General features: G+C 34.3%; 1 protein-coding gene across 2 annotated transcripts in view; it reads left to right on the top strand.

Annotated features, from left to right (window-relative positions):
- The window catches only part of S2P (membrane-bound transcription factor site-2 protease), a 56903-nt gene extending 39269 nt beyond the window's left edge, over nucleotides 1-17634 (top strand). Inside the window, exons 7-9 of one of the 2 annotated variants that reach the window (XM_085807623.1) lie at nucleotides 12638-12839; nucleotides 17162-17237; nucleotides 17358-17634. In XM_085807623.1, coding sequence (XP_085663749.1) covers nucleotides 12638-12839; nucleotides 17162-17237; nucleotides 17358-17598 — 519 coding nt within the window. In that variant the 3' untranslated portion in view covers nucleotides 17599-17634. Of the gene's footprint in view, nucleotides 1-11038; nucleotides 11127-12637; nucleotides 12840-17161; nucleotides 17238-17357 lie in introns of those variants that run through there. The other variant, XM_085807625.1, reaches the window with a different exon arrangement.
- Nucleotides 17635-25800: the final 8166 nt, after the last annotated feature.

Here is a 25800-nt window from a genome sequence, read left to right on the forward strand (position 1 = left end):
ACATTCCTAAATGTATTAAACAAGCCATAACTGTCAAAAATATATTGACTGCTGACAGACTGCACCGCGTATTCTTCACCCTACAGTGTATCTAAGTAAGTGCGGAAGATAAGACCACGAGATTCCGGCCAATCAAAAAAGAGCGCGCAATCGTATGATTTTGCGTCAAGCACTGACATTAATGACGTTGTCTTACCTACCCCTTTTATGACCAATCACTGTTGATGTTGAAGGAAAGTCCGGAATTTTTTTTTTTTTCATTTCCAAAAGCAGTTTTTGTATCAGATTCCGGAGATTTTCGAATATGTACTTCAAAGAGAAGAAAAAGTAGACAAAAGTATTGATTTCTTTACGTTAAAATTTGGTTTTACCTCGATATAGAACGAGAGATAGCGCCACGACTATGTTTATCCAGTTTCCTACCTAAATAAAGAATAACATATTAATATGATGGAAAGAATGAAATAAATAAGTCTACGTACAGAAAGTAGATAAACGTTTTGAGTTCAGAGGTAGATAAACTTATTTATTTCATTCCTCTAACATGAGTCATTAACAAGAAACTGAATTCGTCTTACAGAATGAGAGATTTTCTAAAAAAATCCTCAGTTCACTCTAGGGAAGGGGGATTGGAGAGTTCAGGGGGAGCAGAGATAGTTTAACCATAAGCTAAATAAGCCCGCGCATCAAGAATAAGGGTCACCACAAAAAGATCCTTACGAACCCAGGAAAGGGGACTCCACAAAATTTCCCATTGCCGATTTTACCGAGAACATAATTGGTGCGGAAAAACCAAGAGCGAGAGAGAAGAAATGGGAAGAAAAAAAACAGACGTACATGCAGAGTCGTAGCTAGGGTTTTCAGCGCCCAGGGACAAATGAAGATTTCGCGCCCCCTTCTGCTTGCCAAGGATGGAAAACACTTAATTCTAAAATGTCGTAACATCAGTTTGGCGCCCCTTGGATTCTGCGCCCGGGGACAGATGCCCCCTCTTGCCCCCCTCTAGCTACGCCCCTGCGTACATGTGTGTGTGGGGAGCACTAAATTCTGTCGACTTCTTAGGTCTCTAAAATGTCTTAATTCAGCCCTGAGGGGGCAAATGCGGTCAGCGGTTTATTTACCTGTTAAGGACTTAATTGATGAATATAAAAAACTACTTTTATTCACGTTTTGATGGTTATCGAAATGTATTATACTTTTTCTTTTTTTAATCTATAAAACACATTAAAAAGTAACCTAAACTTAAATAAATGTTATAAGGTATTTCTCCCACTCCCACTTCCCTAGCGTGCCTTCGTGGTGTAACGGTAGCACGCTAGGCCAGTATTCCAGAGGTCTGTGGTTCGATTCCTGGCGAAGGCATTTGCCAATTTTTCATCTTGCCTGCTTCCAAAAAAAATCCTAATGTCTCTACAACCTGTTAAGCTGAATTATAAACTATTCTTTCTGTAGCTTTGTGATGGTCTCTATCCCCTCCCCCCTCCCGTTTTCAAAACTTATTTCATTGGTTCACTTGGTGTACATATTTTTGTAAAAATATATTAACATGAGTGCAAAAGCAGTTAAGTTTTAAGCATTCCATCAAACAAATGCTAAGTATACTCAGTTTTGCTACATGGAGAAAACAAATTAATTATTCAAACAATACATAGCAAATCTCACCGCAAGCATTTTCTTAAACCTGTGCTCTATTTTAAAACTCTGCAGTAAATCCCACTTTGGCGAGTTCTCCCATTACTTTAGGTTTGATATTGCGTGTATAATAGGTGCTCAAAAGTATGAAATTAGTTTAGAATTTGTGTATTAGCTGCATATGGACAATCAGGAATTCAGTACATTACCATTGTTTGTATGCATGTAAGTTAAATATGCCCAAACTATTAGGCAATATTGTGTTGTGGATAAATGAATCTGAGCAAGATTAGTGTATTAATTCTTCATATGTGCAGGATAAATATTAGCTATTTTCTTGCAGAAGTACCTCCTTGTAACCATGCCAATGTAGATAATTGGGGATGTTTATTCATACTGAATTACCTATGTCTCTACGCTGCTGGCCATTAGAATTGCAGCACCATGAAGGAAAGCAAATACAAAAAAGATATTTATTGCACAGAAACAGTATAGCATGAAGGCAAAATGATTAAATTTGTAATCATTTTTGGAGGTTTACAAAATTAGTAGAAACAGCTGCCAGGCCTTTACCCAATTAGGCAGGAAGTCAAACTGGGCAACTCATTTCATGCTGCTTCAAGTCTATGCCACACTTCATCAACTGTACTAACTGGAGAGAGGTGGCAGGCCAGTCTCTCAGCATCCTATGACCAGATGTTTTCAGTGGGTGACAAATCTGGAGACCATGCAGGCCAGGGTAGCAATTTTATTTAAAAGGTCAGAACACGAAATGCAACATGTGGTCTTGCATTATCTTGTTGGACATGGTGTTTGGAGGCCTCAAAGATAGGACACAACCACTGGATGTAAGATGTCAGAAATGTACCCATCTGCGTTCAAATTACTGTCGATCCAAACTAGAGATGTGCCTGTCATGTACCCAATAGCTGCCAAAACGATCACACTAGGTGCAGGGCCCCTATGCCGATATCGAATGCAAGCAGGCGAGGTGCGGTCTCCTTGGACACTCCAGACATGTGTACAGCCAGTAGAATACTTCACATAGAATCAGGACTCATTTGAAAAGGTAACATTGTGTGCCTCTCCTGTACCCAGCTTTGTCATTTGGCACACCAGAATTGGTCTATCTCTATGATGCATTGTCAAGGGAAGCCGAAGTAATGGTTATCCAGCTAATAACCCACACTGCTGCAAACGGCAATACACCTTACAAGCTAATACTGGGTGTGCTGCAAACAGTCCCATTTCTTAACTATGGTCTGTGATGTTGTCTTATGGTTTTGCAGGGCTGATCTCACAATATGTCTGTCCTCTCTGGTGTTAGTCATGGGAGGGCGTTGAGATCATCCATGCTGTTCAGTATGACCCTCAGCAATTCATTGATTCCATATTCGCATGACAGCAGTTGGATGTCGACCAGTGCGACGGGCGATATCACGAAACGATAACCTACACTTTTGATAGGCAATGATCCTGACTGTATCGAATTTCAAAACTTGCTGGTAAGCAGTGCCTCTTCTTATTCGATGTTTGAATCCCACGAACGGGCTGGCTGCATGGGTGTTTTCATGGTTTTCCCGTGTATACGAGCCAGTTTCCCTTAGAAAGTCCTCCACGAAAGCATCCCTCCCCTTAGGCAGATAGCCCTCGAGGCTTTGCCATAGTTAAATAACCTAACCTTCTTATTCAAGGCATAACACGATATTCTGTTCAAACAGGAACCTTACAAATCACTTTCTGAATGAGAAATCCTTTACACAATTTTTCTTTTATGCAGTGCTTCAGAGGTCGTTTTCCCCTCCTACATCTTCTAAATTCACTGAAATACTAATTATTTGCATATCCGAACTTCTTCCTTTCTTGTGAGTTTAGCATTCGTCAGATTATTTCTTCCTGGTGATACAATTTTAATGGCTAGCAGTGTATTAGCTGTAAATGTAAAAAAAGTCTGGGGTTTGTTGAAAATTTCATGAGCACAGATGTTAGATGGCATGAATTTAAATAAGTAAGCATTTGTATCATTTATTCCTGTTGCATTCAAGACTGTCATTCCAATAGAATGGTGACCCTCTGCACTGAATTTTTTTAAAAACTGAAAATACCCCCTTTTCTTTACTGTGGGATTCAACTTTGTATATCAAATCAAGTGCAATCTTTTGCTACAGTGCTTTTCAGTGTTCTAAATATTTAATGCTTTCTAACCAATTGATTTATTGATTTTATCATTCTAGCAACATTACATGTTTTAGAATAAGTTGCTGGTGGTTTTCATTTCTTTATAACATCATTTCCTGTAAACATTGCATACTATTTTTATCTTCATGTTGCAAAATTATACTTATCATGTACACCAGGTGGGTAAGTGTGGATTTAAAGAAAGAAATTTCATTATTTCAATTTACCTGCTTTCATTCAGGAATCCTTACCTTTTTTAATATGTTGCAAAATCATCCTTTTTATATTAATGTGTAGTGCTGTGTAAGAAAATAACAGTTAAAAGTACACTATAAAAAAGGATAGAATAAATTTTTTCATTAATTGATAATCAGTGGGATTTTTTTTATCTAAAATGTTGAAATAAGTGTACAAAAAGGTAAAATGCTCTCATAACAAATATTTTGAACTGAGCAGAAAGTGTTAGCTTTTGCATAAGTATTTTCTTCTGGCTGATGCTGTTTTTTGTAGCAGATATTATTTCTTTAAATCTTTATTTAGATTTTTCTTTCTTTTCGAACAGAGAAAATGTTTGTGGACATTGGAAGGAATATATACATATTTAAAATGTTTGTGATTCTTTAGAGTGAACAGAGTAACTGAAGTATACATTTGTATCCCCCTACTTTGATAAGACTGTATTTCCCTTCCCTCTCCCAAAGCATGTGTGCTTTTTTTCTATTTCATGTCTATTGTAGAGAGAAAAAAAAAATTCTGTGGTCATTTTTCTTTTTTGATAGCAACAGCTCTCATAACTTGATCATGATGCCCTCAAAGCTCAGATTTCTCTGTGAAATATTTGATCGTATTGAAACAGTGATTTAGGAGGTAATTTGATTTTTCTTTTAGGGTTAATACTTTTATTTTATGATGCATAATACAAAAATGTCTTAAGGATAGCATAAACAATGAGTTCGTTTATACATCAATAACATATAAAGTGCATGCAAACGTTTAGATTTGAAAATTATTTCATGAAGTAGGTTGCCTTTTTGTTTTTGCATGCATTTGAAAACCTTTTGACCATGGGGACTATTTTAAATATGTTTGATAGGTTTGGTGTCTAGTTGGTTAAAAGGCTGTACCTTTTTTACTGAGGCCCACCAATTGGTGGCACTGGTAGTTTGGTCCAGAGTTTGAATCCTGGCGAACGGGTTGGCTGTATGGATGTTTTTGTGGTTTTCCCCATGTGTAACGTGTATACGAACCAATTATCCTTAGAAAGTCCTCCACAAAGGCACTTCTTCCCTTACGGAGATAGCCCTTCAGTGCTTTACCATAATCAAATAAACAAAACCAATTTTTACTGCTGCGAGAATTTTTACGTATTTATGTTATTTTAGTTTCAATAGATTTACATTTAACATTAATGCTCTGTTATTTATTAAAGAAGTACCTTAACTATAGAGATAGTTCCCACAATTAAAAAGAGAAATGTAATAAACAATCCAGTCATATTAATAAGACATCCTGTCAAAAGTCAGAATAACTACCCTTCATAGTGCGTGCTGCTGTGAGATGTGTAGGAAGAGAGTCGATAAAATTCCTGGAAGGCGCTGCAAGGGATGTGTAACCATGTTGATTCCATTGTCATGGCCATCTGTGCTAAGTAGCACAGTTGAGGATCAATAGAACAAACAACCCAATCGATATGGTCCTATAGATTCTCGATTGGGTCAAGGGGAGTACGGTAAACTTATCCTGGTGCTGTTCAAACCACACATGTACACTGCGAGCTGTACAACACATTACATAGTTTTGCTGGTAGATGTTTGGTTTGTTTTACGTGATCACAGAAAAGCCTTAAGATCTATCCATCTAACGGGAGGAATATGCCTTCATGGAGGACTTTCTAAGGAAGACTGGCTTGTATACATGTTACACATGGGGAAAATCATGAAAATGCCCATGCGACCAGCCCATTCGTAGGATTCAAGCCTCAAATCAAACCAGCAATGTTCAGCTGCTGGTAGATGCCATTATGCTAAAGAATAACGGTCTACATGTAGGGTGGACGTGGTTTGGAAGGAAAGATGCACATTTCTATTAATCCACTATGCCTTTCACAATGGTTAGTGGACCCAAGGACTGCCACAGAAACATTCCCCAGACCATAATGCTCCTTCCTACAGTTTGGGCCCTTTTGTCAATTGTTGCAGGGTGTTTGTTTCCAGATGTTTCATGCCTTATAAGCCAATGTCTGTTTGTCTGATGGAGCATAAAGTGTGATTCATTGGAGAAAGCCATCTGTTGCCACTCAGTGGACATTCGTTTGCAGTACTGGCATGCAAATTCCTGCCTTTGTCGCCAATGAACAGCAGTCAACACCGGTGCATTAACTAGGTGTCTATTGTCAAAGCTGAATTTAGACTTGATAAGGCCCTAAGCTATTTGAAATATGGGGCCCTTTATAAGTCTGTTATACTATATTTTAATAGTAGATTTATACAGCATTTTAATTGTGGGGAGGGGCCTTAAGTGCCCCTTTCAAAAAAACTACTAGCTTGTGTAGCTTATACGTAAATCCTGCACTGTCTATTGTGAACGCCCATATGCAGCAATGTTCACTGAACTGTTGTTGAGGACACATTGTTGGTAGCCTGTTGGTTCAGCTGGGCAGTCAGTCACTTGCTCAGCCAGTTGCACATCTATTTGCCCAAATGCATCTCTACAGCCATCATTCACCTCTGTCATTATTTGCTCGTGGTGCATCACATTTGCCACACTGCTGATTTTGGATAGTGCCTTTTTACCATGCATACTGTTACCACAGCAACACATGAACAGTTTACAAAATTAGCCCTTTCGGAAATGCTGTCACCCTTGGCTTTGAAGCCAGTCATCATACTCTCTTGGACTTCAGTTAAATCGCTCTGTTGCTGCATTACATCAACGATTGTAACGTTTTCCACCTCCCTCCTACACCTTTCATGTAATCTTCAAGGCTATTAGTATTCCACTTACTCACTCCCACAAAAGAGAGTGTTTACAATGGTTCATACAATACAGATACTGGATAGAGCTTCAATGGGCTAATTTTCTCTTCACAGATGAATCCAGATTCAGTCCACAACCTGATTCTTGGCAGTTATTGATATGGAGGTAACCTGAAACATGATACAGTCAAAAGTCGTTAATCCGGACTCGTCGGGACTTCGGCGATTCCCGATTATCGATTTTTCCGGATTATAGATCATCAGTTTAAATCTGGTAAAATGGCATGCAGAAATTATAAAATTAAAAATATGAAACTATAATTTACGAAATAAAGAACAATTATGATCTAAAGGGTTACAAAAAAAGCTTAATATTTATTTCTTTACTTTATTAAACATTTCTTTCAATGTAAGTTGTTTAAGTTGCTTCGTTTTTTATGTGATAATACATTCTCTTTAATTCTATAAACAGACATAATTTCTTGTTCAGTTACAAAGTTCCGCTGTTCAAGTCCTGTAATTGCTGTGTCGAGAATACCGACTAATTTGTCAATCGAAATTTTTTCGTTTTCAATAACCTCTGTTACTTTCTTCGCTATCGGAAGCGAATTATAATGACGAGGCATTTGATTTAAATCATATCAAAGACGGAGTACATCGAGATGAAATACTACATTGAGTAAGCAATTATAAGCCAAATAAAATAAAAACATCTGCCCTTAAGATAAGGATAGTGCTGACAGATCAACTTCCAATTCATTGCACGCCGCCGCGGCGTTAAAGATAAACAAAGTTTAGATAAACAAACGTTAAAGTTTAGATAAACAAGCGTTAAAGTTTAGATAAACAAAGGATATGCCTTTATCCATTTTTTGCAGCAATTCCACTTTTTATTTAATGGACTCCAAAAGATACTTTCGCTTTGTATATCCTTTACATATTAGTAAATATATATCGAAAATTCTATTTGATATAATCGAAAGTTCAAGCTTACTTTTATAAAATTGCTCTAACAGTCTGCAAAAAATAATAATCCGGATCCAATTCGAAGATTAAGGAACAACGCAATCTGCAACATTAACTGAAATAGATAATTAGATAATTTTAGCTTAGCTTATCCCGTCCGTTATACATTAAACGTGCATTCGTAAACGTATTTTGCGCACGCGCACACGCAAATTCGTAGCGGTAAAGGTCTTACGCACATGCGTCAACGCGACGCATGCGCAGAAAGGTTGTAGCTTTGAGGTCCGGATTATGGGTGTCCGAATTAACGACTTTTGACTGTATCATCCCAGCAACATCATGGGGAGGGACTGGTATGGTGGTGGAGGAGTGATGGTCTAGACAAGGATCATGTAAGATACCAGTGCACTGCTCCATTAGTTTGATACTGGTTCCATGAATGCTCAAAGGTACAGGTAGAAAGAGATCCTATAGCCGTCAGTGTGACATTTCAGGGGTGCTGTTGGCCCTGAGTTCATTTTTATAGATGACAATGCATGACCACATAGGGCCCATTTGGTTGATAACTATTTTGAAAGGCGAGCCAAATTTACTGACCTTAATTGTATTAAACATGCTTGGGATGCTCTTTGGGCCAACCCCCACCCAGAAACATTCAGGAGTTAAAAACGTATCTGGTTTGGAAGTGGCTGTGACTTCCAGAGGCACTTCTGAACTCTCTTGTTAACAGGCTGGCTATTCGTTGTGCATGCTGTCTATCAGAAGAGACCAGACACACCATACTAGCCATATTTTCACTCCTATCTTTTAACCTCAAGTATGGACCACATTGGACTCTTGGCCACAACTCATGCTTTTGAATGGCATTTTCATTTTTGTTTTGCACACATTATTTTTAGACAATAAACTATATCCATACATAATTTCATTTATTTCTATCCAGTATTTCTCAAGATATTTGAAAAAAAGTGTTCCGTCTTATAATTTTGTCTACCAATGTACATTTCAATCATTTATTTATTGCAAATACAGTATTGCACAAGATTTCAAGATTTTAATTGTTTGAAGTCAGTTTATTCATACTACCATTAATAATTAACATGACTCATGCTCTAGAATATCTATAAGTGCAGCAAATTCATTTACAAGTGATATAAATCTTAAAGATTTGAAGATAACAGATTTTATTAACTTTTATTCATACTAGTCCAAAAATTTAAAAAATGCTCAGTTATGAATTTTTGCATTAAGAATAATTGCTTTGTTTGGAACTACATTTATAAGTTACCAGCATTTTTCCATAATTAAATAAGAAAAGGAATCAATTTGACCAATGAGCATCTACAATTTGTGAAGAAGATAATTTATTTTAGAAATTTCGTGGTAACTTTATGAGAATCGAAATACCAACAAGTGTCAAGTTGTAGTAAAAAATATTGCTTATAATTGTTTACATACAGACATGTATTTTTATTTGTGTGTAGGAAAATTTAATAAATATAAGAAAGAGAGTAGGTTGTCAATATTATTCTCAAGTTGTATCTCACTGGAATGTTTTCATAATTTGAACTTACACAAATTTTCAAACTGACATTTGAAATAAATATCTGTCTGAAAGTTTAATATTTAGCTGTCAGTATATTTGAATTAAGAAGTGTAACAAACAAAAATGGCTTGCTAGTACCAAACTTTTAGATGAAAATACGTATAAAATAGAATTTTCCCCTTTGCATATTATTATTATTGTTTATTATATGTTTTTTTTTAATTTAGTTAAGTTAAATTAAAAATTTATTTTAAGTATTTTTATTGATGAAAATGTTTCATTTTGTAAACAGAAAAAAATTCTGTCCTAGCAGCTGTTTCAAGATCATGCATTTAGCCCACATGCAGTGAGTTTCAGACCACTGCTATCTTGAAACAGACCTTACAATATTTGAGGAAGCTTATATCAATCTAAATTTTCTATTAGGTTGTTTTTCAAAAGAATTACTATTATCAGTTTCAGCAGAATTACTATTACTGTGTGTTTTTCAAAAGAATTACTATTATCAAAGAGTAGAATTAGCTGTGGGAACTGGCCTTTGCCTTTTCTTGCTGATATACACACGTATTGTGTTGAAATAAAATTATTTTAAAACTGCCCTTCCCTTCTCCCATTTTAGTCCCGTTCACAAGATCAAACGGTGTCGAAAGGCAAATCTTTGAATCTGACCTGTTCAGCTGCTGAAGCACCATAAATGACTTTTTTGTTGAACTAGAGACAAATTATTTTGCCTTCTCGAAAATAGAGCTAATAGGAAATTTTCATATTACATTACACTAGTCACTTTGCAGTACTGTAAATATCATAGCTGACCTTAATTATCTGCTTTGTGGAGTCTTAATCTTTGGGATCTGCAGTGAGAGACAGGATAACATATTTTTTAGTAAAAATATAGGTGTGAAGAAACCTTAAACATTTATTGCAATGATTCTAAAAGCATTTTGAATGATTGAAAACGAAAATGTCTCCATGAGAAGAAAATGTAGCAAAGGAATGGTTTCAGAAACCATAACAAATTTCTTTAGTTTCATTAGAAATTTTTCTTTATTGCTCTTCTAGTGTTAGTGTGTACATTTACTAAATTTGCTAGTGTACCAGCAAATTAAAGGCATTTGATTTTCTTTTGAAGGGGAGAATACTCCTTTTTATAAATTAGTTCTTAACTAAATAAATAAATCATTTGAAACAATAAACAATCAGTTTCATGTTATGTACCCTTAAAATCTTAATTTACCTGTATTCAATAATTATCAATTTTTTAGCTTTTTGAATTGCTCATATAAACTTTCAAGAGTGCCCTCTTTTTCTTCAAAGCGGTATGAATTGAAAATACATAATTTTGGCACTACCAGCAGGGGGGGGAGAATGATTCTAAGAAAATTAAATAAATTAAATGAAATGCTGAAATACCTGGGGCTTGAGTGGCTACCAGGAATGTTGGCAGGTGGTGGATAGCCGGAAGTCCTGTATTATGTGACAGGAGAAGTTTGAATAATAAAACAAGAAGCTGCGAACCCCCTCCCGTAACCCTGGTGTCATGCGAATCATGTGTAGGGTGAATGACACATTGGTTGTAGTATCTTAACAAAGCCTCTAGAATGCCTGGCAACTTCTAGAGTATTTTGCCTTACCCGGCAACAGGCAATACTGGGTGGACCTTTTTTATTTCTGAACTTTATTTTCTAGTTTATAGTATATGGCTGAAGATGAAAATATAACTTGAAAATTTCTGCTTTTGCAGGCAAAACCTCTGAGGTAGACCTTTCTTCTGAAAACTGGGAAACCCAGAGAAAATCATATGAAGGAGCAGAAATGAATCCTTCATTGAGGTAGAAATGACCTCTACTCAAGTTACTCAATTAACATCTGGAGAAAGCAGGAGGCTATTGAAAGCATGATTGCCTCTCTAGATAAAATCAAAAAGAGAATGACTGGAGCACAAAAAAACAGAAACAAAAAACAAAACAAAATAAATAAATAAAAGAAATATGCCCGAGAATTGAAAATTCCTAAAAGGTACTTAGGTTGAAAACCTAAGGGAAAAGGTGAAAAAAGGTAATCTCAACCTGAGCTCTATTAAGGTATGTTGCACTTTATAAACAAAGTGGGTGATTTAAAGAAATGTGCTAGGAAGCATTGGATTTGATGCATTTGGAACAAAATGCCTGATACCTGATAAATCCAACTTAAAGAAGAAGAATGCTGAAATACGTTTACTGTAATTTAATTTTAGTTTTTAATGGTTTACTGATAACAGTAGTAACTTATTCATCACTTTCTCCTAAACCGCTCTCAAAGTAGGGTTCTACGTCTTGTTCTTATTTATTTTTATAAATATTTTCTACCTGCACTTATCAGTTTACAGGGAGAAGTTAAAAAAACTTTTTTTTTATTTATTTTTATTTATTTATTTATTTATTTATTTTAGATTTTAAATAAGCTCCATTATTAAGCAGAGAAAGCAAGGCTGTTTTTCTTTTTCATGAATCATATTGATTTGTTCCATTCTTAAATTTATAAGCTGCTTATAAAATGCATCCTGAATAATTAAAAATGAAGTTTTTGGCAAATTTCAGAGGTCATGCAAGACTTAACAGTTGCCTCCCCTCCCCAACCATCGCCAAGTAAATGAACTGAACCACTAAAAATCATAATTCTTATGACTGAAAATATGTTTTCTAAATAAGATGTTCTGTGATATTGGTATTGTTATATATAGAGAGAGATATTATCACTTAACAACAATACTTAACCCTCATGGAACTTTAGGTAATGTTTTATAAGATAATCTTAAAAATTAATTATTTTAATAAAATTATATATGTAGGCATTTTTAGAAATAATGTTTCAAACTGAGAGTAACATAATAATGATAATAGAATCAATTTTCCCGGATTGTGCCTTCAAACTAATATTGCATCAGATTGCTATGAAGGCCAAAATACTGTCAGTTTTGCTGTAAATGCAGAACCAAACATAGCCATAATAATATTGTGGTGATGAGTCATGTTAGTGTGAGAGAATTTTATTCATGAAAAATTGTACTTCACACTGTTAAATTTAGTAGATTTAAAATTGGTAAATGGTAATTAAAAGGCGTGCTCCTGAAATATTTTTTCCTTGACAAGATTATTTAAAACTTAATTTTTTGAACAGATAATTTATGTGTTCAATCTTATGGAGACCTATACACTTGTTTCATTGTAAATTTTTCAAATTTCTGAATATGTTATCATTCATGTATCAGTATCAAGCATATGTTAATTGTTTGTTAAAAAATTGTTTTATTAAAATATTGATCTAATTTTTATAAGCAAATTTTCATTTTGACCTTTTGCAGAAAAATGCCACAGTGTGCTTACCTGCTCGGAAACTTGTTGAAAGGTCTTCTAGCTGTAATAGAGATCCCCTGATATGTAAAAATAATTTCTCTTGTTTGGTTCCTGTTCTTTTAAATGCTTCACAAAGATTTGTGGAAATTAAAAGAAGAAATAAATATTCTGTTTTGTACATTGGATCACTTGAAGAGCTTACTTTAGTTGGTAAGAATTATGTAAATGTGTTTATAGTTGCTTAAAATCTTTTAATTCTGTGTATTTTTATTTTTGAAAATAAGTGGCCATTATGTGTATTACATATGATTATATTTGACATGTTAATTGTTTATGCATCTTAATAGCTGTTTCCATCAAGACAATTGAAAATAAATCTGTTTATCTTCAAAAGTTTATATAATTAGAATTAACTTTACATTATTAAGCTTTATCTCATGAATACTTGGATGTTTCAGTGTTTGTAACACATGCAGAGCCCTTCATTATGGAGCATACATTTAGGTTATATTTATTTCTTATTGAAGAAGTGCAGTAAAAAAGGAGTTCAAAACTTAATCCAGTTATGTGCTGATAGCAACAACAGCTGGTAGTAATATTGTCAAATAAAAATAAATCATTCAAATTCATCCCTATATTTAACCTGGAGCAAAACATTGGAAATAATATTGAGAATCACAATGACTAACTTCATGAAAAGGTGTAAAAACAGTGTGCATGAAAAATGAAAATAATAAAGAAAGAAGATCTTGTTATTAAGACTCAGCCTGCTTGACATTTTCTTTTTAAGTAAATTCATAGCTTTGATGCTGTAGACTCGGTCTGCTTGATATTTTCATTATTTTTAAATAAATTTATCGCGTTGATGCTCTTTCGTTATAATTTTGATTCTCTTTTTAAAATGTGCAGGTGTACTGTACCCACTTCAGTCTGTAGGGGCTAGATAGGGTACAAATTTCTCTTATTAATTTTCTATGATTAATTGAAGTATTAAATTCTAATTTATAAATTTGTGTCATTATCAGTTCAGAAACTGGCTGATTTATTTACTTTTGTTACGTCAACCCCCTGACGACAGTGTGGCAAGGGATGTAAATAACTTTTTTTACTGTTTTTTTTTTTTTGGCAATTAGTCACTGTACTCTTAAGGCAATTAGTTACTGTACTTCTTGATATTATTTCTAATGGTTTGTTCCAGATTGAATACGGGAGAGATTTAAATGATGTACTTTTATTTTACAATTTATTTTTTCTTAATGCAAAATAATTTTATTTATAAATTTGACTTGATTTTTTAAGAATTTCCTTTATATAAAAAGATAAAATCAATAATTTGTTCCAAGAACAAAAAAGTACATATAACGTAAACATTATATAAAAAATGCTTATACATCAAGTCTTGTATATACACTGATCATCAAAATTAAAGCATAATGAGAAAAAATATGCCTAATGATGTAAAGTATCAAATAATTGGTAGATTTTTAAGTGTGGGATTAGTTGACAGACACCCTGGTCAAATGCAACCAAGAATAACAGTTGCATCAGAAGACCATTTTGTGTTGTGGTTTGCTTGAAGAAACTGCAGAGCGACGGCAAGAGATTTGGATTTTGACCTTCAGGCTACCACAGGAACTCGAACTTGCCTTTTTATTGCTTTGCGAAAGCTTAACATGGACTATGCGAGAAAAACAATGGTTCGTCTCTCACTCACTTCAGCTTCCAGAGGGGCCCATTTAAACTGGTGCTGTCTTCATATTCAATAGAGCCAAGCTGACTGGGCCTGAGTAATTTTTACTGACAAGTCCAGATATAGTCTGAACAGTGATTCTAGACGTGTTTTGATCTGGACAGGGCAAGGAACATGCAAATGCAACTTGCCTTCCCTTATCCATGAACTGTGCCATTTATGCTATGCAGTTTAATGGTTTGGCGAGTAATCATGGACAAATGGTCCCACCAAACTGCATCAATCCTTGAAACCTGGACTGCCTGTACCTGTGACCTGGAGTACCTGTGACTGCTCGGAGATGTGTGGACGAGGTATTGGAACCCCAAATTAGAGTGTTGAGGGATACTGTTGGCCCAGAATTTTTGCTAATAGATAACAATGCTTGGCTTCATCCAGTATATGTGATGCCAGAATATTTGTAAACTGAAGATATCACTTGAATGGATTGGTGGCCATCTTACCCAACTTGAGCCCGATTGATCATGTGTGGGTGCCTTAGGGCATCGAATTTCAGCATGCCAAACTCCTTCCCAAACTCTAGGAGTTGAAAAGTGCACTTTCAGAAGATTGGCATGCAGGTGCACAAGACTTAATTAACACTTTAATAATGTCTATGAAATCAAGATGTGAGTGATGCATAGCTATCTGATGGTAGACCATATTAAAGAAAAATTTTTTCCACAAGAGGTTATAAGTATTTTCTCCTTCATTCCAGCATGCCTTCATGGTGTAACAGTAGCACACATGGCGTGTATTTGAGAAGTCCAGGTTCGAGTCCCGGTGAGGTCATTGCTCATTTTTCATGTCTCCTGCTTTGAAAAATTTAATGACTCCACAAGATGAGTTAAAATTCCAATTTCCATAAATTTTATTTTTAGTATTTTGTGAATCATCAACTAAACGTAATTTATGTTAACTAATGCCCTTGTACAAATTTCTATTAAGAATTTTTCATTAAGTGTCAGTTATATTTTATTTCTGTCATTATCCTTTAAAGTGCATATGCAACATTCAAAACGCTAAGCCTAATCGCTGCACAAAATGAGCAGCCATTTCTAACTTTGAGCAACAAATGTACTCAAAGCCTGAAATTTATACAATAATATACAGAATCTTTAGGCTAGTTAGAGGTTTGTCGTGAGAAACATGCCTAACTTTTGCTTTTGTAATGATTTTCCACAAAATTAATGTTCTTTTTATAAAGATATAACACACAGTGAAGCTTCACTGTCTTGATCCTGATTCAAGTCATGCTAATAACTCTGTTTTTCTTAGCATTTTGTTTGGGCTTAGGATTTTGATCGGCAAAAACCCTACATAACTTGACATTGCCAAAACATAATTACCCACTTTCATAGGCATAAATCCATCTTCCTTTCAAATAAAGTTTCTTTGAAAATTCGAAATACTTTGTATTTTCCAAGAAAGAATTTCATGTCAGTCTTGTAACTATTCATGAGCAAGCAAGCAAATTTTCCAGTTTTTTTTTGGGGGGGAAGAGCAAATCCTTTTCATTTGGCAGATATACTCTTGAACAAAAGCTAATCAAATAACTCTCTTTTTCAAGTGAAAGCTAAAAATCGAAATTTAAAATATTTTAAGTAGGCTGGTAAATCCTGTATTGCAAAGGACTATGGTATTCCATGTACAACTGTCACTACATTTTGCAAAATAAAAGAAGTTATTATTAAGACTCTTAAAACATCAGAACCATCACAGAAAAAGTTTCGAATTTCAGATTTTGCAATCATGGACAAGAGGGGACTAAATTTTTAATAGAGTGTTAAAAATGTTTTATAGCGAGCATCAGTTGGTTAGATCTCTTCAAATACTGCTATGACATTATCTTTAACCTCTTCTTGGTCGGAATTATTTTTTTTTCAAATTTCTGATTAAAAAAAGCACCTTTTTTAATTGCTGATAATTAATATATGTTCTATCCTAAATTCGAAAATGCAAAATATTTTTGACAGCAGTTTTTGATTGGTTAAATATTTGATATCCTGTTCACTGATCACTAATTTTTCCTGCAGTGCACCCAAGTTTTAAATTTAAAAAAACACAATGTAATACTATATTTATTAACTCTATTGTTTGATGTGTATAATATAAATATCTACATAAAATATTATTAAAATTACATCAAAAATGCTTTAGAAAATGGATTTCCAACCTTACTGTTAAAACAGCTTTACAACCTTTATCACATAACATTATCACAAAAAACATTTATCACAAAAACAGTCATTCAATTAATGAAAAAAAATTTTTTCCCTTACTTTATTAAAAAAAATTGGCTATAAATATCAAAAATATCTGAATTTTTTTAGTTGAAATTCTAATAGCTATCACGCGGATATTCAGTAAGAGATATGCAAGGCAAGACATCTTTGCGAAAATTGTGAAGAAACTAGGACTAGTCGCACTATCTGTTAGCAATATTCAGAAACACAAAACACAAAAATAATCATGGAATTTAAAATAACGAATGAGAACCGATGAATTCATTTTCAACAATGGAATTTTTCACTTCGTTCCATGGCATGTGACACTGACCTTTCGAGCACAAAATATTTCTTAAGGCAATTAAAAATATAAGGAGAAACATGATACTTAAATCTGAGTTATATACTATATTCCTTAAAGTTTAAAATTCTGCACTTCTATTAAACATGTAAGTAGCAATTTCAATCTTATAGCTGTTTCTCATATTTTTAAAACTTTTTCTTTAATATATCCTTTAATGATATGTATTTGTATGTATGTGTGATGAGTAATTTTTTTTTTCCTCCTTATTTAGTCACAGTTAGTTCATGGACTTCAAATTTTAGATTTTTCTCTGTGACTTTTGTAGAAATTTATGAAACTCTGTTAATGTATCCTTTTAGATGTATAATTTTTCCTTATGATGTATTGTGTTTAAGCATTTTAGTGAGTTATACATTAGTAAAATGGTAATTTTATTAAATTCTTATTTACCTTAATTTCGATACTAGGTATATTTTAGCATTTTCAAGTGGCCTTGCAATTATAAATACAGTACCTTGTTATGGGCTTGACGGTGAATACATTTTTGAAAGTTTGGTTCATTTAACTTTATCGAAGCATATTCCTCGAGGTTCAGATAGAAATCTAATTGTTAAATATATTAAAATATTTGGAGTCATTTTATTGTTTATTACCATTATTCATACAATTTTAAATATTACATCGAATTTCCATTTCTCATCTTTGTAAATATAAATCAAATTAAATAAATTACTTTTTTGGGTCTCCATTGCTTTTTTTTTTAATATGTTGACATTACTCCGATTATTATTATTTTTCTAACATATTAACATTGTAGTATTAATCCTCTTAGTCTGAATAAGGGGTGTAATGTTTTGAATTAACTTTTAATGTAAAAATTAAAAAATCACGCTGAATAAGGTATTTAACATTTAAATGCTGAGGTATTGAGAAATGTAATATACATTTTATGCTGCATGCTTATTTTATTACATGTTGCTAGAGGCTAATACAGTACAAAGTCCGATATCTGAACACCCATATCTGGAATGATCTAAAATCTGGACCTCAAAGGTATTTGCCATTTGGGAGGTTCACATTATGCATGCAAGCCCATTTGATTCCCCCACCCTCATAATAAAACATGTGGAGAGTCCCTATTGTTAATCTCTTTTCGGCACTAAATAAAATATTTCATTATCAAAGAAATAATCATTCTAGCATAAATTTATGCGATCAATAATTTAATGTAGCTGCATATCTGCTTGGCATACATCTCAAACCAAAACATTCCGTATAGAATTGTTGATTTTACACCAACTAATACTTTATATCCTTGACAACAATCTGGCAAATCATTATATTTTGCTTTCATCGCCGCATGTTATCAACACGACAACTTGAGTGATGACTCATGCAGTGATGCTTAAACAATTTTTTTATATTTAGTAATTCAATAACAAAGAGTATTATCTGATTACAGATTTTAGCTAAATGAGCTAAGAAATGTTGATGAGGAAAGATATAACAAAAATTTCTTTCCATATGCTAAAAATAGATTTTGTTAATGATACTCATAGGCCAAAAGATTACAATTAGTGCTATTTGAATTCAGAATAACTGATTTGTTATTCACATAAAGCCAGAGCTCACATGGCAGCACTAAGCAGCAGAATTTTGGAAAGAGGAGTTAACAGAAGTTTTTCAATTCGATGGCAGTGCCCCAATCATCAATCAGTTAACGAACGGTGATATCTGTAGTATGTTTCTAAATCCAGAAAATACCGCTACCGATAGTAAAGTGGCAGAGGAGTTATTCAAAAGGAAAAAAATTTCGATTCACAACTTAGTCGGAAATCTCGACACAGCAGTTACAGGACTTTAACAATGGAACTTAGTAACTGAACAAGAAATTATATCTGTGTATAGATTTATAGATGCGTATAGAAAGTATTAGCACAAAAAAATGTAAACAACTTACACTGAAAGAAGTGTTTAATAAAGTAAACATATAAATATTAACCTCGTTTTTTGTAAATTTTGATACCCTTTAGGTCATAAATGCTGCATTATTTAATAAATTACGATTTCATATTTTTAATCTTTTAGTTTCTGCATGCTGTCTTACTATATTTAAACTGATCTAATATCCGAAAAAATCCCAAATCTGGGATCGCCAAAGTCCCGACAAGTCCGGATCTCTGACTTAGTACTGTATATAGCTGCAAATCATAAACAATCAAAATCATTTCCCAAAGGCAGAGAACATTATACATTTGATGGCTTTTTTTTAAATCAGATGCAATTCAATTACCAATAGATAACCCACACATTTTATTTGTATTAATAACATACTAATAATAAATATTAATGCAATTTTTGTTGTAAATTAGTGTGCATATTCAGATATGTTTGATTAATGTCTAGTTCAGTGGATTCCATATTAAATGCAGCTTAGTTCACATCAGGAGCTTCCAACCTGCAGTGCTTATATTTTTAGGGGGTGCAGCAAAAAGTTTTGTACTGTTAAATGAGAAGTCAAAATCAGTACGTTTGTGTGAACAGACACCAAAGAGGTTTAAAACATTCCTTGGGGAAAGCAGTATAGAAAATGCTGGAAACCATTGGTCCAAATAAATTGTTCGAGTAGACACACACTATTGTATATTGAGGTTTATCAATTCTGTAAGACTGATTGAAGGAAAAATTGCTGTATTTCTGAAGCATTAAAAAATAGCTGTATCCACTCTGACCTATCAAAGGTTTATTTATTTTTTTAATTTAAACTGGAGAAAGCCCATAGAAAGAAACCCTTAGGCAGAGGTAAAGAGGAAGGCATTCAAACAAAACACGAGATGCACCATAAAATACATGTGCAGGGTACCAAAAGCAGGAAGTGCTATAAGAAATTCAAAAGTTCATCAAGGAGTCCTGCAGCTCTCAATATAAATAGCAAAGCATAATGTCAGATAAGGCTGGGAAGGGCATCCCCACAGTGTAGGTATCCTTGAGGTAATTCCAAATCAAAAGACAGAGACCAGAAATCAGTTAAACAAAATGCAGCGATTGCTTTATCTCTGGGATGGTCGGGTATAATGTTGAGTACCTCACTCTTTGCCTGGAACAGATGCGTATTTTTAATTTTCTGATGTGCAATAGAGTTTGAAGTGATGCTGCTTGGTCCAGTTGTTTGTATGTGTGTGCCTATCTTCGCAAGAGAATCCATAGTTTCATTGCTAGGGATTCTCAATGAGAAAGAAATCCACAGAAATATAATTTTTGTGTGAGAGCCAGTGCTATAAAAGCCACATTCTTTCTTGACTGTTTAATCATATATTTATTTTGCTAATTTTGATATATCTTAATGAGCTTCGTTAAAATTGTTGAATTTTAAAATGAATTATCAGGTCTGATGATATTCAGCATAATCCATTTTCTATAAAAAGGCAGTGGATGAAACATTGCAATCAAATATTCGTTGAAGATTATTAAGAAATATAATTTAATCTGAGAATGCATTATGCAGTCCTGTAACTCACAATAAGTGTACCAGAATGTTGACTCCTACACTGTACTTTTGATGAGTATGCATGCATACTCATCAAAAGTACACATGCATTTTTCTCTTTATATGTCAATTTTGAAATGAAGTCATCCCTAGAAATTAGGTAATGCACTGGTGTTTCACTGAAGTCTTAGTTGCTTCTTCGGTGTGATATGGATTTAGAGTTGGTACTGAACTGAGACTGAGCATGTCTTAATTCTTGAAATTTTCAGGGTTAATTATTTGTATAAGCTATATGGATAACATAATGCTGAAATTCATAATCATGTGAAGATTTATTTCATTGGTTTTCCAAGAAGTTTTCCCGTTTCTCAAACACTTAACTTGTTAATTCAATAAGTTCACCAGAAGTTGTGTCATGTACATGAAACTTGCAATATTCAAATTTGGCTGATAAAGGGCATTAGTTACAAGCAATTTCTTTCATTGTATGAAGAGAAATTCATATTATAATGCAGAGAGAGTTCAAGCATCTGTGGATGTGCACTGGGTGTTAAAACCAAGCCTCAGATGTTATATTTTATTCATAGTTTGATATGTGAGAGTGGCAACCTTCTAATTTTGTTATTGTTCTACAGATTTTGAAAATAAACATCACTGTTTGGAATATTAGATGTAATATTATTTTATGTTTATTAGGATAAACCAGAATGGTTAGTTCTTGCAAATCTTGAACAATTGCTGACAGCGAAAGTGATGGGTAAAAGAAGTCAAGGTAATTTTTATTGGTTTTATTGAATTTAATTTCATTTGATTTCATTGAAATGGAATCGTTAATTGACAAACGAAAAACCCATCAGAGCATATTTTACTAAAACAATTAATGCAATTTTGCAGGAATTAGAAAAGGAAATTCCTGATGAAAAATCTAAAAACGAAACTTGTTGCTTTATAACATTTATCTGCTGAACTTATTACATTTGATACTCAAACTTTGAATTCAGAATTATCTTCGAATGATGAGTTTGAAAGTGAATGGGCAAAATTTGAAGACTACAAAGAAAAGTCAGATTTAATACGCTTTGAAATGGAATTCATTTTCAATCGCCAAATGACATAATCCATTGGCAATGTGCCACCAAATATGAATAAATGGAAACTGAAATTATCTAAAATAGAGTTAAAACAAATCAGTGGCGAAATTAAAGATTGGTTATTGTTTTCGGGACAATTTTGGCGAATACATGATAATAAAGAAATTCAAAACGAGGGCAAGATGCATTATCTCTTTCCAGCGACCGTACGTGGTATGAGACCATGTGATGTTGTTAGCAGCTTGCCTGCAGCTGCCAAAAATTATGTAAAATTTACAGAAAGCTTAAGAAATTGATTCAGCAGGGAAGAATTGTAGGTAGAATTCTATATTCGGGAATTGTTAAAAATGATACTGATCAAAAGGGAAAATGCAGTATTTCAGAAATGTATGACAAGTCAGAGACGTATTTACATACATTGGAGTCAATAGGAATGACGAATAAGCTGCAATCCTGTTTCTGTTCGTTGAATCCTACATTCCCGAGGAAATTTTACGAGTTAGAAAGCGCATTAATAATTCCAGCATAAAATTTTCACTCTGAGAAATTGAAACAGTTGTTGCTGTTTTCAAAGAATGAAGTGGAAGGAGAGCAGAGAATTTCTTTGGCGAAAGCTGGATTTAAATTTATTGATTCGGGTTCAGACAAAGAAATTAAAAGAGATAAAAGGTATCGGTGAACATTTCGTGCCTACAGCGAATGATTTATTCTCAGGTCATAATAAAGCAACAAATTATAGTCAAAAGAATTCTTGCATATTTTGTGAGAAAATTCATGAAAGTCGAGACAGCTTTGTTGCTCAGAAGGTGTCTCTGAGTCAAAAGAATGATGAAATTAAGAAAAGCAATTGCGCTTCTTCTGCCTCAAAATTGGATACAGGACCAAGCAATGCAAGACAAATGTACAATGTTTGATATGCTCCTAAAATGTGATTTTTTTAGACGACTGATCTTGTTGGAACAGTCGAAGATTTGTGGACCGATAGTCAGTTTGGGACCATGCATAAAAGAACTAAGGCCAAAAATTATCCATACATCTGATGTAGAAAAAAGGGATTTGAAAACAGAAGTTCTTATTGGAGCTGACGTCGGAGGTGAACTGTTAACTGTAAGAATTTAGAAATTAGAAAAAAGGCTGACTACTGTGGAATCACTGCTAAGATGGACAGTCATTTGAAAAATAAATGATTTTGCTTCAGAAAAAACTCCTTGTCCATGTGATCAACAATAACATCCATGTTGACTCACAGCAGTGACATAAAAAACTTGTGGAAGCTAGAAGCACTGGGAATTGCAAATGCTGAAGAAAATAAAACTGATTCATTGTTATAAGAAGCAGTGTATGATTACTTTCATAAGACTCTAAAGAGGGTGGACGATCGATACAAAGTCAGTTTACCTTTGATTAACAATAAGAAACAGATAAGTTTCTGAAAAACGATTGATTTCCACGACAAAGAAGCTCATGTTAAAAGATGAATTTCAAACATACACTGCAGTGTTCGAAGAGTGGCTGGAATCTGGAGTAAAAGAAATACCAGAAGAAGAATAACGAGCTAACAATCATTATCTTCCTCCACAAACCGGTCTTCAAAGATAACTGTACAACAGCAATAAGACCTGTATTTCACATTTCATGCAAGCAAAAGGATTTCTTGTCACTTAACGACTGTCTAACAAAAGGTCAAAATTTAATTGAATTGATACCTAGATTGCTTCTTGAATTTAGCCAAGGAAAAATAAGGATTCTCTCAGATATTAGAAGAGCTTTTCTTCATATATCTGTTCAAAGGAATGATCGTGATTTCCTGTGATTCCTGTGGTTGAAAAGCTCGGAACAAAAGAAAATAATAAAATTTCGCCATTGCAGAATAGTCTTCAGACTAAAATGTAGTTTGTTTCTTTTACGCGCAGTGATCAATTCTCATTTAAACAAATGTGAACCTTCTTTGAAGGAAGTGGCTACGAAATTGAAAAATTCCTTCTAATTTTACAACTGTGTCACTTCATTGAATTCGAATGAAGAAGCGGAATACTTTATTGCGAAACCAACTGAGTTAATGGCAAGTGCTAACTTTGACTTAAATGAGTGGGAACAAACAGAACTGCGCACTTAAAATTCTACAATGGGCGAACGATTGAATGTACTTGGCCTTCTGTACGATAAATATGAAGGTTCATGTTTTGTAACATCCCTAATATCGCCTTCATTGATCTCTTAGTGATAAGCTGAAACATACTATCAATTACGCAGAGAGTTTTTGACCCAATAGGTTTTACCTGCCCTTTTACTCTCCTTCCAAAGTTATACTTGCAAAAGAGCTGGCAAAATAAACTGAGCCGGGATGCAAAGCTGCCTGATGATATCAAAAGAAAATTCTTGAAGTGGGTCAAAGAATTGTCCTTGTTATCATCTAATGAAGATACCTAGACTAGTCCCACTGACAGAAGGACAATCTTTTAGTTTTCATACGATTACCAATGCTTCACAGGAATCGTATGCAAGTGCAGTCTTTGACTCTACTGCAAGTCAGCACAAGTAGTTCCCTTAAGAAAAGCAAGTATACCACGACTTGAATTGCTTACTTTTGGAGTGCGATTCAAGAACCTTAAGGTCGAAATTCCAAAGGGATATTACTGGGCCTTTTCTTCAACAGCACTATTCTGGATAAAGAATGTAGAAGTTTGGAGAACTTTTGTAAAGAGTTTTATAAATTAGAATTCTATCGGACCGTGAAATTTGGCACCATGCACCAGGTGCAGAAAACCCAGCCGTTATGCCATCAAGAAGATGTTCTGCGAAGAAACTTATTGAATCAAGATGGTGGGAGGGCCCACCTTGGTTGGCATTCCCGAAGAAGAATGGCCTCGCTCTATTCCAATCGGAAGTACACAAAAAAGTACTGAGAATGACCGGGTGGATACACAGATTCATAGGATATACCCAAAAAAGGAAGGAAGAAAGAGAAGCAGGAGAGTTAAAAGTTTATGAATTGACATGAGCTGAGAAATCTATTGTGAAGATTATTCAGCATGATTATTTTTTATGTGATGGTATTAAGAAGTTGAGGTCAATTAGCGTGTTCAAAGATGACGAAGGCATTTTACGTGTCAAGTCTAGGTTGACTGAAAGGAAAAGACGATGAAAATTTTATTTATCCCATGTTACTTCCGAAGAATCGTAAAACTGGAGAAATTAATAAATAATAAACGTCTATCGTGTCTCATGCAGGACTTCACTTATTGATGTCAACAGTTAGAGAGACGTTTTAGATCCTGAAAAGCAGAGCTACGATTCGAAAGGCTTTATATGCATGTGTCAGGTGCAGGAGACATGGAAGTAATCGACAGCAGGCTGTGCCTGCAACTGTACCAGAAAACAGAGTTAGAGATGCTTGTGTTTTCAAGATTCTCGGGGTTAATTTAGCTGGCCCATTAATGTTGAAGGATAAAAGAAAAGCTTGGCTTTTACTTTTCACCTGTGCTGTTTTCAAGGCGGTTCATTTTGAACTGATTTTGTCCCTTTCAACTCAAAGATTTTTACTTGATCTTGGAAGATTTATTGCTCGTTGAGGGAGGCCATCGATAATTTATAGCAACAAGGGGGAGGGGGATTTTGTCGGATCCAATAAGCTCTTGAGATCAATAAATTGAAGTACCATCGAGATAGAAGCCGCCATAAACAAGATCGACTGGAAGTTCAGTCCACCCGCAGTACTATGGTGGTGTGGTTTGGGGGAACGACTTGATCAAATGATTAAGAAATTTTCGCGTCGAGGCCTAAGCGAGTCGTATCTGAATATGAAGAACTGATGAGAGTGCTGTGCGAATGCGAAGCAACTCTGAATACCAGACCACTCACTTATATGTCAGAGGACTCTGATGATCTCATCCCTTTTACACCATCCTTGTTTTTATGTTAAATTCCAGTCTTTGGAGTTCCTGACTTGGATCACCTTGATAAAGTAGATTTCAACAAGAGACCAAGACATCTACAGAATTTACCAGAGCTCTTGAAAAAAAGATTTAGAAGTGAATATCTCGGCCTGCTAGCGCAACGTCCATCCACAGTGCCGATTTCTCAACAAATAAAAATCTGGGACATCAAGTGTGTTGACAAACGCAAGGTGCTGTGGCCTTTAGCAAAAGTGATTGAGCTATACCCACGAAAAGACGGCCATAATCAAGTAGTCCGTGTCAAAAATCATGTCTGGAAAATTAGTTTGAAAAATCCTGAGAATATTACCTCTTGAAATACCTTCATCTTTGGAGTCGGATGAGGCAAATGAAACTGAGATGCAGGGTGATTAACTCCGGATTTATCAAAGGACAT

The sequence above is a fragment of the Stegodyphus dumicola genome, chromosome X1 (assembly GCF_044657685.1).
Source record: "Stegodyphus dumicola isolate Sdum_Otavi_A_Nest chromosome X1, ASM4465768v1".
Lineage (NCBI taxonomy): Eukaryota > Metazoa > Arthropoda > Arachnida > Araneae > Eresidae > Stegodyphus > Stegodyphus dumicola.